Raw genomic sequence first — 12,403 nt, 5'->3', positions numbered from 1 at the left:
CAAAATCTCCAAAGATTATTCAGTTCTCTGTTGGACATGATGGCTCACATGCCTTACTTGTTGCTGAGGATGGAAGCATATTCTTCACAGGTTCTGCTAGTAAAGGAGAGGATGGTGAATCGAGTACGTATTATGCTTGCTTGACCAATGGTTGATAAAAGCCTATTAACCACCTTTTAATTTGAAAACAAGAGTTTTAACATTTTCCAAGAATATGTAAGTGTGCCATTGGGTTTGAATTTTATGCCAGCCACAGGTCCTGACAACCAGTGTTACCGCCTCTCCCAGCTAGAGATGTTGATCTCAGTTTTACCACAGTTTGGATTGTGTGGTGGGAGTACTATTCTGGAGTTGTCCTGACAAGTGGCAGTCATAAGTTTGGTCAAGAGGCCATGCTGTCTGCTTGGGACTTGGTCTGAAAAACTGAAGAGCCAAACTTTTGCCTCTTCACTGTTGTTTTAGAGAACTTTGGAAACAGGTCTTTTGCCAGCTAATGCCTCTCCATGATGGAGAGGAACATTGATTAGAAATTGTAGAAGCGTGGTCTTCTGTGCTTGATCAAGCATAACTCTTCAGACATTAGAGAAGACAGATTAATTTGATCTTCAGACTAACAAATGCCTCGTCAATATAAAATTAACAAATTTCCTAGTTTTGATCTCTAAAGTTGTGTGTTTAGGTTGAAATACTTTATCATATAGACAATGAAAGATGGCTTTAGGTGCCCTAAAGCTGTCATCTGCTGTGACATTAAATTAAATACTTCATTTTAGGAAACAGACTGTTCTGTTACGTTGTGTTAGATTAATTAAAAAAAAATAAAGAATGTGTTTTGAAAAATACCTAGCTCCTGAGGATCTTAAATCAAAGCTGGTATTTTTGAGTTGTCAGCCTCACAACATGTATATTTTAATAGGATAATGTAATGTATATTTCATAGATAGCATTTTCATATAATATTGAAGCCTAACTCAAATTCAAATTAATCTCTCAATAATGTTCTGTTTTAATAGTGTAGTTTGATGTTACCATTAAAATCAATATATTTTTCACAAAGCAGGTTTGTGGAAAAGTTCAGTCTGCTAGCCATAGAAATTAAACACAGATTTAATAACACTGAAATTTTTGTGCCTCAGTGCAGTCAGTCAGAAATATGATAAATAACACTCAAATGTTGGTATAAAATTCAAGTCTTCAGGTAGTAGTAGATGGTTAGAATTTAAAAATTGATTTAAAATAGATTTAAAATCTTGATAAACAGCAGCGGTAGAGTCCAGCTTTGTCTCAATCAACTGTGTAGGAGTTTTACCTTTCAAGAAAGTTGTTAACAAAAACTCAGTGGGCTGCATACGTGAGGTATGGCATAGCTCATGCAGAAACAAAGCATATTTAACTTACTGTTCCTGTGAAAGATTAACTACGCTGACAGTATTCCCCAAGAATGTGTGGGTTTTCCCATGTAATATAACTAAAATACAGGCAAAAAAATATTTTAAGGTTTGATAATGCATATGGAGTGGATTCTTGAATGTGTTCAGGGGAGAGGAAGTTAATAGTAGTACTCCTGTGCAAAAACCTTTGGATGACAAACTTGATATGTGCTATAGTAACTTTGTAGAGTCTTCTTAAATGCAAATCTACGGAAAACTGTGTGGGAAAAAATCATACTACTTTCTCCAGTAAATGTAGAGTAAATTTAAGAGATTCAAACAAAAAGGTTTCAGGAAATACATTTAAAAGCACAAATTTCAGTTCTTTGTGCAGTTATTTGGAAGTGTTGTAGTTTAACCCGAGCCAGCAACTAAGAACCACAGAGCTGCTCACTCACTCCCCCCCGCTGGGATGGGGGAGAGAATCAGAAGAGTAAAAGTGAGAAAACTCATGGGTTGAGATAAAGACAGTTTAATAGGTAAAGCAAAAGCCGCGCACACAAACAAAGCAAAACAAGGAATTCATTCACTACTTCCCATGGGCAGGCAGGTGTTCAGCCATCTCCAGGAAAGCAGGGCTCCATCACGCGTAACGGTTACTTGGGAAGACAAAACGCCATTGCTCCAAACGTCCCCCCCTTCCTTCTTCTTCCCCTAGCCTTATATGCTGAGCATGACGTCATATGGTATGGAATTATCCCTTTGGTCAGCTGGGGTCAGCTGTACCGGCGGTGTCCTCTCCCAACTTCTTGTGCACCCCCAGCCTAGTCGCTGGTCAGGGTGGTGTGAGAAGCAGAAAAGGCCTTGACTCTGTGTCAGCACTGCTCAGCAGTAACAAAAACCTCCCTGTATTATCAACACTGTTCCCAGCACAAATCCAAAACATAGCCCCATACTAGCTACTATGAAGAAAATTAACTCTATCCCAGCCAAAGCCAGCACAGGACGTTATCCAAAATACAATTAAACTCATTCTTTTTGTTGTATATTTAATTAATCTACAATTTCAGGTGAAACAGCAGTTTAGCACTTTGAAGTAAATTGCTGTCACTGCTTTTGTTTAAACTAGCAAAATTTAGGTGAGAAGATTTAGTGCTTAATTAGATCTTCTTACTGAAGAATCTGCTGAAGGACCTGATCAAGGTCTTTCTGAGTTCTTGTAAAAGTTCAACTCTTTTCTAACTCATCTAGTTCTCTTTGTCACTCTCTAATTTGGCTCAGAGTGGATCTGCACAAGTTTTAATTTTTTTTTTTTTTTCCTCCTGATTTCTTTTAAACCTCGGCAGGGAGACTTGAGTTTCTGTCAGCAGGGTGTGTGTGCGTTCTTTGTAGAAAGTTGGTAATTGTCAGCAAGTGCAAGTAGCTGGCAGTTCTCTGACTTGGGCAAAAATTCATAGGTGGTGATGGTAGCTGTTAGTTGTTTTATCCAGTCTTTACCTGTGTTGTTACTGTTTTGTTTGAGGCCAGATTGCAAACAATGATTTTGGGGTGTTTTTTTTTTTCTTTTAGTACTTTTTCTTCCCTTTTTCCTTTTGTGGGAATCTGTTGTGACTCAAAGGTTTTCTAAACATGGTTTTAATAAATTGAGAATTTAATATTTTTCTTTTTAAAAAATGACCTTGTGCAACATTTCTCTGAACTTATTGTGCATATGTTTCATATATATTCTTCTCAGATGGCAATGAGAACTTTTTTTACTGTGTGCTGCTTTGTAAAGTTCATAAAGTTAGTGTGTGTGTATATATATATATATAAAAGAAAAACTTGAAGAATCATTCCTGAAAGACACCTATCTAGTCATGACTTTGCTTGCCATTGAATTTTTTGAGAGAAAGCAGTGTAATCCAATAAAAATTAGACCAGGAGATCATACAGATGGATTTTTTTTCAGTAGCAGTTTGAAAACTAACCCCTAATTATAAAACAAACGCTATTGTGCCTTTGAAGGTTTTTTGGTAGAATGACTTGCAATTTATTTATTTATTTAAAGCTAAAAGCAGACGACAGTCAAAACCATATAAGCCTAAAAAAATTATTAAAATGGAAGGAAAGATTGTCATATCTACAGCGTGCAATAATGGAAGCAGTTCTGTAATTTCAAAAGATGGAGAACTCTACATGTTTGGAAAAGATGCCATTTACTCTGATAGTACAAGTAAGTTAATATTTGTCTTTCAAATGATTTCTCAACTAGAGTAATTGAAATTAGTCTGGAAGTTTTTAGCCTGTGGAAATGATGTTTGTGTGTTTCTTACTCTCCTAATAGATTTCTGAATTTCTGCTGATTCAGCCAAATATGACAGAAGGATAGAAAGAGAAGACAGTTTCCTTAAGTTCTGTAAAAATATGTAGCAGCACTGGTGACAAATACCGGATGAATGCTTCCACTAAGGAGGAAAAAAAAAATCATTTGTTGTATTAATCTGATACTAGAAGGCCACACAGGGAAAAGTCACAGAAATGAGTCATGTTTTGTTATGAACAAAGGCTGCAGGAAACCAGGCCTTGTACATTTCTCTGCTCACAAGACAGCCTGTTTTGAATTTGCAGGTGATCCAGTACATCTCAATTTAAATAAAATATTAAAGAAATAAACTCCAATGGCGTTATGACTCCTTTAGAATTGTTTTTCAGAAGAAGTGATTTGCAGCAGGCTTTGGTTTGGTTTCGACTTTCCTTTCTTTGCAGGACAAATGGCCTAGGCCTAATTCTGCTTTCGCTTCTTATTCTATCTTGTTTTTTATATCTGCTGTTTTTCTCCCTTGCCGTTAATTTAAAAATTGTCAGTATCCACTAGCAATTTTGTTATATCACTGAAGTTTCCTTCTCAGGTAGAAAGCGGAATTTGCCACTCAATTGTATATGTCTTATAGGTTTAGTAACAGATTTGAAAGGCCATTTTGTGACTCAAGTAGCCATGGGCAAAGCTCACACCTGTGTGTTGATGAAGAATGGAGAAGTTTGGACATTTGGCGTAAATAATAAAGGACAGTGTGGACGAGACACAGGCTCCATGAGCCAGGGAGGAAAAGGTGAGGGACCTAGATTTTTCCTTTTGTTTTGTGTGCTCGAAAATATCACAAGTGAAAACATAACTAAGCATTTTATTATGAAATATAATTCCAATACTAAAACTTAAGTACATGCAATGTGCTTAAAAAAAAACAGGTATGGATGCTTTCACTTCAACTGTCAGGTATTTGATGTTCTGCACATACTAATAAACTTAGTTATGTTACAATAACAAAACTCAATTACTTTTCTTTTGTCGGTGAAAAAGCTTTTCTTTAAAACAAATGAATAAAACCAAACCTCATCACTCCTTGTCTTACTATGTGCCGTTGTCCTAGTAAGAAAAAATTTTCTACCTTTCCTTGTTTGCATTCAGTCTCGAGGCTGTTTTTTGCTTGAACAGGGCATGAATGCAAATCTACATCTTTCTCCACACAACTGAACGTTTCTGTTACTCCTAAATATAGGTATGAAAAATCATACCTATTCACCTTTGCTGGATTGGAATATTTTATACGGGACAAGTAAATGACCTGTTACTTTGTATACTCAATGTAAATGTTTCCCTTTTAGTTGTGAAACCTAGATATATACCCCAGTCCATGCTCAGAGAAGTTTCAAAAGTGTCATTGTGCTGGCTGAGAATGCAAATCAGGCATGCCTAGTTATTTCTTTTACAATCTGATCTGCGAGTGTTCTTCAGAGCTTCCTCAGTAGCCACTGTTGGCCTCAGAAAACAGCTATTTCTTGTTTCGATATCTTAATTAGGTTTTGGAGTTGAGAACATGGCAACAGCAATGGATGAAGACCTAGAAGAGGAACTGGATGAAAAAGATGAGAAGTCCATGATGTGTCCTCCAGGCATGCATAAATGGAAGCTGGAGCAGTGTATGGTGTGCACTGTATGTGGAGATTGCACAGGCTATGGAGCTAGCTGCGTTAGTAGTGGGCGTCCTGACAGAGTACCTGGAGGGTAAGCAGGCGTATGGAAATATACTTGCTCTAGTGTGTTGAATGGCTAAAGTACGTGTTGAATGTCAACTGAGTTGATGTGTTCTTAAACTTCAATCTAAGATAGCGTTATATCTAAAAAGAGTCTGTGCTTTTAAATTCAGAAGTAGGTTAAAATTTTTGTAAATAGCTTGTGGTGGTTGCATGTGATTTAGTTTTAAATGCTTTTTTTTTTTTTACATTTCTTTAGCATGTAGTTCTTTACTAGAAGCTGTTGAATATGAACGCTAATATAATCTGTCTCTTGACAGAGCTGCTGGCTTTGGGATAACCTTTCTTCGTCCTATGATGGAAGTTTTTTATCTTGCTGTTCCAGCTGTTTTTATCTGTTACTGCAGGGTTGAGCTGCATAAAGGGCCACTGCTTTACATAGTGCTATTACTATTTCTCCAACATTGCATGTGCTCATTGTTTCCTTGTTCATGTTTTCATGTGGTGTATGTTTAATTAAATGAAGAAAAGTTAATGCTGAGAAGTCAGTTCAGATATGTAGGGTCAGTGTATGCTCCCTGGCAGCATGCCACAGCTGCTAAGATTTGAACTAGCTATACTTTCTGTTTATTGCAGGAAAAATTACATGCCTGCAGATAGAACAAACTAATAACATATGTTTTAATTACCAAGGCATCACTAATGCACGAAAATAAAAGATAGTGATAAAGCAACTCTGTTTGCTGCAGAATCTGTGGCTGTGGCTCAGGTGAGTCGGGCTGTGCTGTATGTGGCTGCTGCAAGGCGTGTGCTAGAGAACTGGATGGCCAGGAAGCAAGGCAAAGAGGAATCCTCGATGCTGTAAAAGAGATGATACCTTTAGATCTCTTGCTGGGTAAGTGATGTGAGATTAGCAAAACGGCTTTTAATTTTCTTTCTTACTGCACCTTTTGTTTTTTCCCTCAGTATATCTGTTTACACTCTTTAATAAACTCAATCACACTGCTGACTTTTGAAACTTGAATTGGAGTAACAGGTTACTTTAGAAATAGGTTTGTTCTTTTCAGTTAATATTTCGGTTAGTATTTTGATTCTTCTGTATGATGAAGCTTTGTATCTTCAAGTAATGTAGTTCTTTCTTTCCAATCAAATTACTGAACTTCTAGACTTACAGGGCAGTTTTAGTATAATGTTGTTAAAATGTATAAAATGTTGCTTATCAGGCAGATTTATTTATTGGTGATATAGCAAAGTGGGATCATTCTGGTAAGTGAAATATTTTAAACTTGCCCTTACTATAGACGTATGCCATTTTGACCTGTGTGGTTATGATACTAATGCTGATACTACAAAGTTGTTCTTGTCCTTTTTTGATAGCCTGAAAATTTTTCTATAATCTTTTTCTCAGGGTTTTTTGCAGTCACATAAAAGATGGGGAATATTGTTTCTTGAAAACTTTTTTCTTTCTTCTCTTAGAAATTTTCAGAGAAAAGGAGCTGCCAGGAATGTGGAAATTACTTTAAAAAAACAAAATATACAAAACACCTCCCACCCACCCCTCCCCCAAAAAACCCACCTTAGGGGAAAAATACCAACTGGTATGATTATTGGAAAATACAGTTTGGGATCTTGCCTTGTAGGATCTGTTATCACAGCATTTTTAATATGGTATTCTCTGTACTTACAGCTGGGCAGTTATAGGTTTTTGGAGATTAGACTTTCCTTCCTTACTTTTTTTTATATATTTAGATGTACATAGAGCCCTTAATCCTGCATGGATGTATGGTTATAGAATCTGGTATAGAAAAGGACCATAAAATAATCAGACACGTGACTTAAAATATTTATACATCTCACCAATTTATTGGGGGCGGGGGGGAGGGAAGAGTAATAATAGAAAATTATATGCTGCACTTTGTGGGATTTTTTTCCCCAAGCAGAAGTTAAATAGAAACTAGAAGTGGTTCTCTTGATAAGTTAACACTAAGAACCCCAAATAAGATCACTGTGCAGTCCTGATACTTCCATACAGATATTTTTAAATGTAATTTGCTTGTATATGGCTATCACGGAAGTTAGGTTTATACTGATGGCGAATGTGGCAATAGCAGCTCTGCTTCACAGCTCTATTCTCGTGCATGACCAGGGAGGAGTTAACGGTTTTTGTGCTAACCTCTGCTTTGCTAACTCCTCTGCTAGCAGGATAGACAACAGCTCTTGGTCCTGTGTTGGGCTTGGCACAGTTTGAGGTGAGGGCGTTGAACTGGTTGACCGCATTTGTCTGGAGAAAAGTGACAGTGCTTCCAGGTGGAATTTTTGTCTGATACTGGGGACAAGGTGTATTTTTTTAGGTTGTTGCAATTTGCTGAAAAAACATTGGAAAAGGTAGTGCTTATAGTAGTTTTATTGTTGCGTTCATTCAAGTCATGTTTTCTGTTTTAAAAAGTGCTTATCAGTTTGTTTCAAATTCCTATTAAATTAGCTAGTTTGGTAAATAAGTCGGATTTACATACAGATGTATACATGCATTGAAGTAATTGCATGCTTCTTGGTAAGCACAGAGCATATAGTAGGTAAAGCATTCTTAAACTAAAAAATATCTGTTTAAAACGCTTTTAAAATATATAAGCAATTTTATGCTTGTTTTATTAATAATCCTTTCTGAAACTTTTTGGGGAAAAATTGAGATAACCATGACAACATGTAATTAAATATAAATATGTATATGCCTAATAGAAAGAAAGTACTAAATACTGTTCAGTGATGTTGGAATTGTGGCAGCTTCATGAAAACCAAGAAATTTAGAGAGAGGGCCTAAAACTCTTCTCCAAATTTACTCAACTTCTTTATTTCTAAATACTGTGTCAGAGCCATACAAAGAGCAGATAGTAAGTAGGCTTCAGTTTTCATTTACATAACTCCTTCTAGGGTTTATTACCATCATAACAATTTTTAAAGATAGTTTTGTATATTTTATTTTCTTAATCTATGTAGCTGTCCCTGTTCCTGGAGTTAATATTGAAGAACACCTTCAGTTACGGCAAGAAGAAAAGCGGCAACGTGTAAATAGGAGACATAGATTGGAAGAGGGAAGAGGTAAGTGACTTTCTTATTAATGAGAGGCTTGAATAGTTTAAGCAAACTTCTTAGTCTGTTTTCTCAGAATGAAAGTTAATTAGTTCTGCTCTGGTGAGCCAATACAGTAACCACACAAAAATCTTAACCTAAATAGCTAGCTTATGTTATTTAGCATGCATTTGGAAAATGGTATGTTTAACAAAGTCTGCTCATAAGAATCACAATTTTAATGGTGAAGAGTAGCATTTTATATCACTTTCATATAGTTACTTTTCATTTTTTGCTGTTTCCTGGTTGAATAATAGTTTTTTAAAATGTAGATGCTAAAACTTTTTTTATATGGAGAGTTTATATGCCTTTTTATATGAAGAGTTGAAATGACTGCAAGCCTGTCCAGTGCTAGATAGCCATAATATGAATTATTTAATTATTATTATTATACATTATTGAATTTCTGTTGTATAATAATAAGCAGAATTTCTTGTTTTATAAAATGAACTTTTCTATATTTGAATAACATGAAAAAATTGACACGCTGACTGAATTAAAAAAATAAAACACTGCGTCATTTCAAAATTTTCTTGCCTTGTGTATTATCTACCTCAGGAATTATTGTTGATTTTCCACACAAACAGTATGTACTTTAACAGGTTTTCAGTACTCCTCTTGTTTTAAAATACCTCTGTGTCTTAATCTGGTAAATAATTGAAGTTGAGAGTTTTAGACTGATATAATATTTTAGTGAAGCATGATGATGTGGTTGGTAAGATTATTGTGTGTTGAGGAACAACTTTATTGGAATTTTGTGCTCCAAGTTCCTGCTGTGTTAAATTAGATACTGTTTTTGCTCAGATACAAAATGCGCATTGTGATCTAACTTAGTTCCTAGACTCAATGCCAGTGAACCTTGTGGGGCAAATTGTGCCTTTATTTCACTTGCATGTAAGAAATTACTGGTTTTACCACAAATAAGGAGTAACAAGAAGGAGAAAGCTTATAATTTCCTATGCATGTGCAAAAGGATGGAATATTTATTTTTCTTTGAATCTTTGTGGTTAATTTTAGCTGTGAGATGGAGAGGGGAAGCCTTTTTTTTTTCCTTTGTCTAGGTCATGTTGGAGCTGCATTGCATACTGCTGGCAAATATTAGGTACAGCTAGCAATCTTTTTTTCTTAAATCCTTATTGAATGCCCAGATATTATTGAATGCTGCTGCTGTTCAGCCCAGAAAGGTAATGATGACAGAGCTGGGAGGTAAATTTCAGTTGGAAGAAAAAAAAAAAAAAAGAAAAAAAAAAAGAGCAGCAGAGAAACATTTCAGTTGGCTTCCATTTCTGTGATTAGAAGTAGAACCAGGGCAGCTTATCCCTTTTGTATGCCATCTGTCTCTCTAAACAAAAACAAAGAATGTTTTGGATCTAACAGCGTCTCAGGTGATCAATATCAGGAATGCGTTGTTATTGTTGGTTTGATAGGTGCATAGGGACTGTAGCTAAAAAGATACTGCTGGCCAGTTTGTTGCACACATCCATATTATATTCTGTATCAAAAGAACATTGAAATTCTATACCTATTTGGCTACTGGAGGTAGTGGGTATGTCTAGCTGGAAAGGTTGGAGACTAATCTCCTGTTTCAGTTCAGAATGACTTATGTGATAAAGCTGGGAATAGTGTTTCACAAATACTTAGAGATCTTGATTTACATAATCAGGTATGAAAATTTGATTTTATAATCAATCTTGATTTACATAATCAGATTAAAAAGTTGGAGTTTTGTTGCTTCTCCATCCAAATGCTGCAATTTTCCATGAGTTGGTGGAAAGAATACCACCATTCTTGAGAAGTCTTATGATGCTGCTCTTTTCATGAGAGACCAAGAACATTTAAATAATCTACTAGATGTTCATTTTGCAGTGCAAAAGGTTTTGCAACCTGAAAAAACTTAGTTATACTAATGTTAAAAAGAATAGGCACCCTGCTTAGTTTTCCCAAAACATTCTAGTATTTGTGCGTATGTAACTGAACAAATCCTTGCTAATGAAACAGCTATTTAGAGATCCAAAGAAAGGTTTCAACCTTTCACTTTTCTGAAAACGTTGCTTAGTCAGTTAAAGGCCAGATTAGCTCTGTTAAGGTCTTTTCTTCAGGTACACAGTGTTTTGTTTGTCAGGATTATGATTTCTGGGTTGTCGTGTATTAATGTGTGGCTTTTGTTCTTTTGTGCCAGATCAGTGACAAACAAAGAATGTTTTTGATAGTCAAGAACAGGATCCATCACTGAATATCGCTGATCACTCTTTAGTTACAATTGGTGGCCTTTATTCAATACACATATTTTCAGTAGATCTTGAATATCTTAAAAACAAGAGGACTATGAAAGCTTTTTAAGTAAATATAGGAATATTTCATTCCTAAAACAAGCAAGAAGAAAAAACAAAAAATTGCAAAGAAACCTTCCACTCATTTGCCCACTGAATGTGTTGAAATAGGAGTAAAGTTTAGGACAGAGGTGTAAGAGCACAAGTGCTGGAAGTATACTGGTTTCCACACTGCAGGTTTTTAAGTGGTCTAATTGTTTGTGCTTCTTTACCAAAGCTCCAAATTTAGTCCTGTTACAGTGACCTCTGATTTAAAAAGATGTCCCAGTGGTCCACTTGAATTAAGGGAGAAGGTGATGGTTATGTCTACAGGTATGACAATCATTTAACTCCTTCACGAGGTCAGTTGTGGTCTCTTGTACGGAAGAAGATGAGTATGCTCATCTTTATTTGCATTTGTCTGCAAATATAAAGTATGAATTTCAATATTCTGGGAAGGAGAAGTAGTTGTCATTAATAGCTACAATATCAGTGGCCTAGTTAAATGTTGCTATGTTTTCAATCAAGAGCAATTAACTAATCTCTCAAACATCTTCCAAGTCAAAGTAGCCTGCTACTGTTGTAAGGGACCTGTATATATGCTGTTCAGCAGCACCACGTTGAGTGGTAAGTAACTTCAGAAAATTTAGATGCTTATGCTGAAGATTTCTTTGTTTTTTATCTTGAAATGACAGTCACAGCAGATTAGATTATATTTGCTATGACAGAATTATAACCAGTAAATAATTTTTATGTTTAGAACCAGTTATTTGTGTTGCTTCACTCAAGAAAGAAATTTTATTTTCGTGACAAATTAGATCCTTAAAATTAACAGTGGAAAAAAGTGTTTCAGTTTGGGATAATAAATCTATTATTTCTTAATATTGGTTATATTTCTTTGCTCTTTTCAGTGCAACAAGTACGTACAGTGTGTTCAGGTGACCATTTCTGCTTCTTTTCTGTGACAGTGGTAGAGCTACTTCACTCAGCTGCTTCTTTCTGCTTCTAGCTTAATGGCTATCGCAAAAGCAGTGAAGAGGGCTCAAAATCAATTCAACATTTTTGAGTCTGGTGTATGACCTCTTGAGAAATACTCAGCTGTATTCATCACAGCTTCTATGCTAAATCATAATTTCCCAACATAATCATTGATGGATGTTTCTCAGCTTTTCACTGTCTCTCAAGTTCTGGTGAGAAGTGAAGGGGCTGATCCACCATACGAAGAAATGTTTGTTTTTCAAGCCGGTTTAGAGCTTGACGGGAGTGGTGGGAGGTGAGCATAGAAGTAGTTGCACTTTACTCTTTTCTGTGGTAAAGAGGAACTTTTGTATGTTAGAATGTGCAGAACACGGTTAGATTATTTTTCCTTTCCTATCAGACACCAATTTTTTTAGTCTGGGGGGCATTAAATTATGCCCTAATGGATTACAGAAATCCCTGGGCCACATTGTACAACTGATGTAATGAACCTAAGATTACGATTTACTGAGTGAGCTAATCTTGAAAGCTGTTCCTGGAACTTTTTCAGATTGATATTTGAAGTAATAGAGTTTAGAAGTAGTCAAAGGTTTCAATTTATCGCTT

At 35.8% G+C, this 12,403-nt stretch overlaps 1 protein-coding gene across 1 annotated transcript in view; it reads left to right on the top strand.

Moving 5' to 3' along the window:
* MYCBP2 (MYC binding protein 2, E3 ubiquitin protein ligase) overlaps positions 1-12,403 on the top strand; it is a 195,132-nt gene that overhangs the window by 36,635 nt on the left and 146,094 nt on the right. Inside the window, 6 exon segments of the mRNA XM_009332100.1 lie at positions 1-123; positions 3,421-3,585; positions 4,304-4,462; positions 5,211-5,415; positions 6,134-6,279; positions 8,379-8,480. The exon segment at positions 1-123 is cut by the window's left edge and continues 70 nt beyond it. Of these exon segments, the coding sequence (XP_009330375.1) occupies positions 1-123; positions 3,421-3,585; positions 4,304-4,462; positions 5,211-5,415; positions 6,134-6,279; positions 8,379-8,480 (900 nt within the window).

The sequence above is a fragment of the Pygoscelis adeliae genome, unplaced genomic scaffold, assembly GCF_000699105.1.
Source record: "Pygoscelis adeliae isolate BGI_AS28 unplaced genomic scaffold, ASM69910v1 Scaffold98, whole genome shotgun sequence".
NCBI classification, from domain to species: Eukaryota; Metazoa; Chordata; class Aves; order Sphenisciformes; family Spheniscidae; genus Pygoscelis; species Pygoscelis adeliae.
Note: the sequence above shows the minus strand (reverse complement) of the source record. Positions and strands in the feature narration are given on the sequence as shown.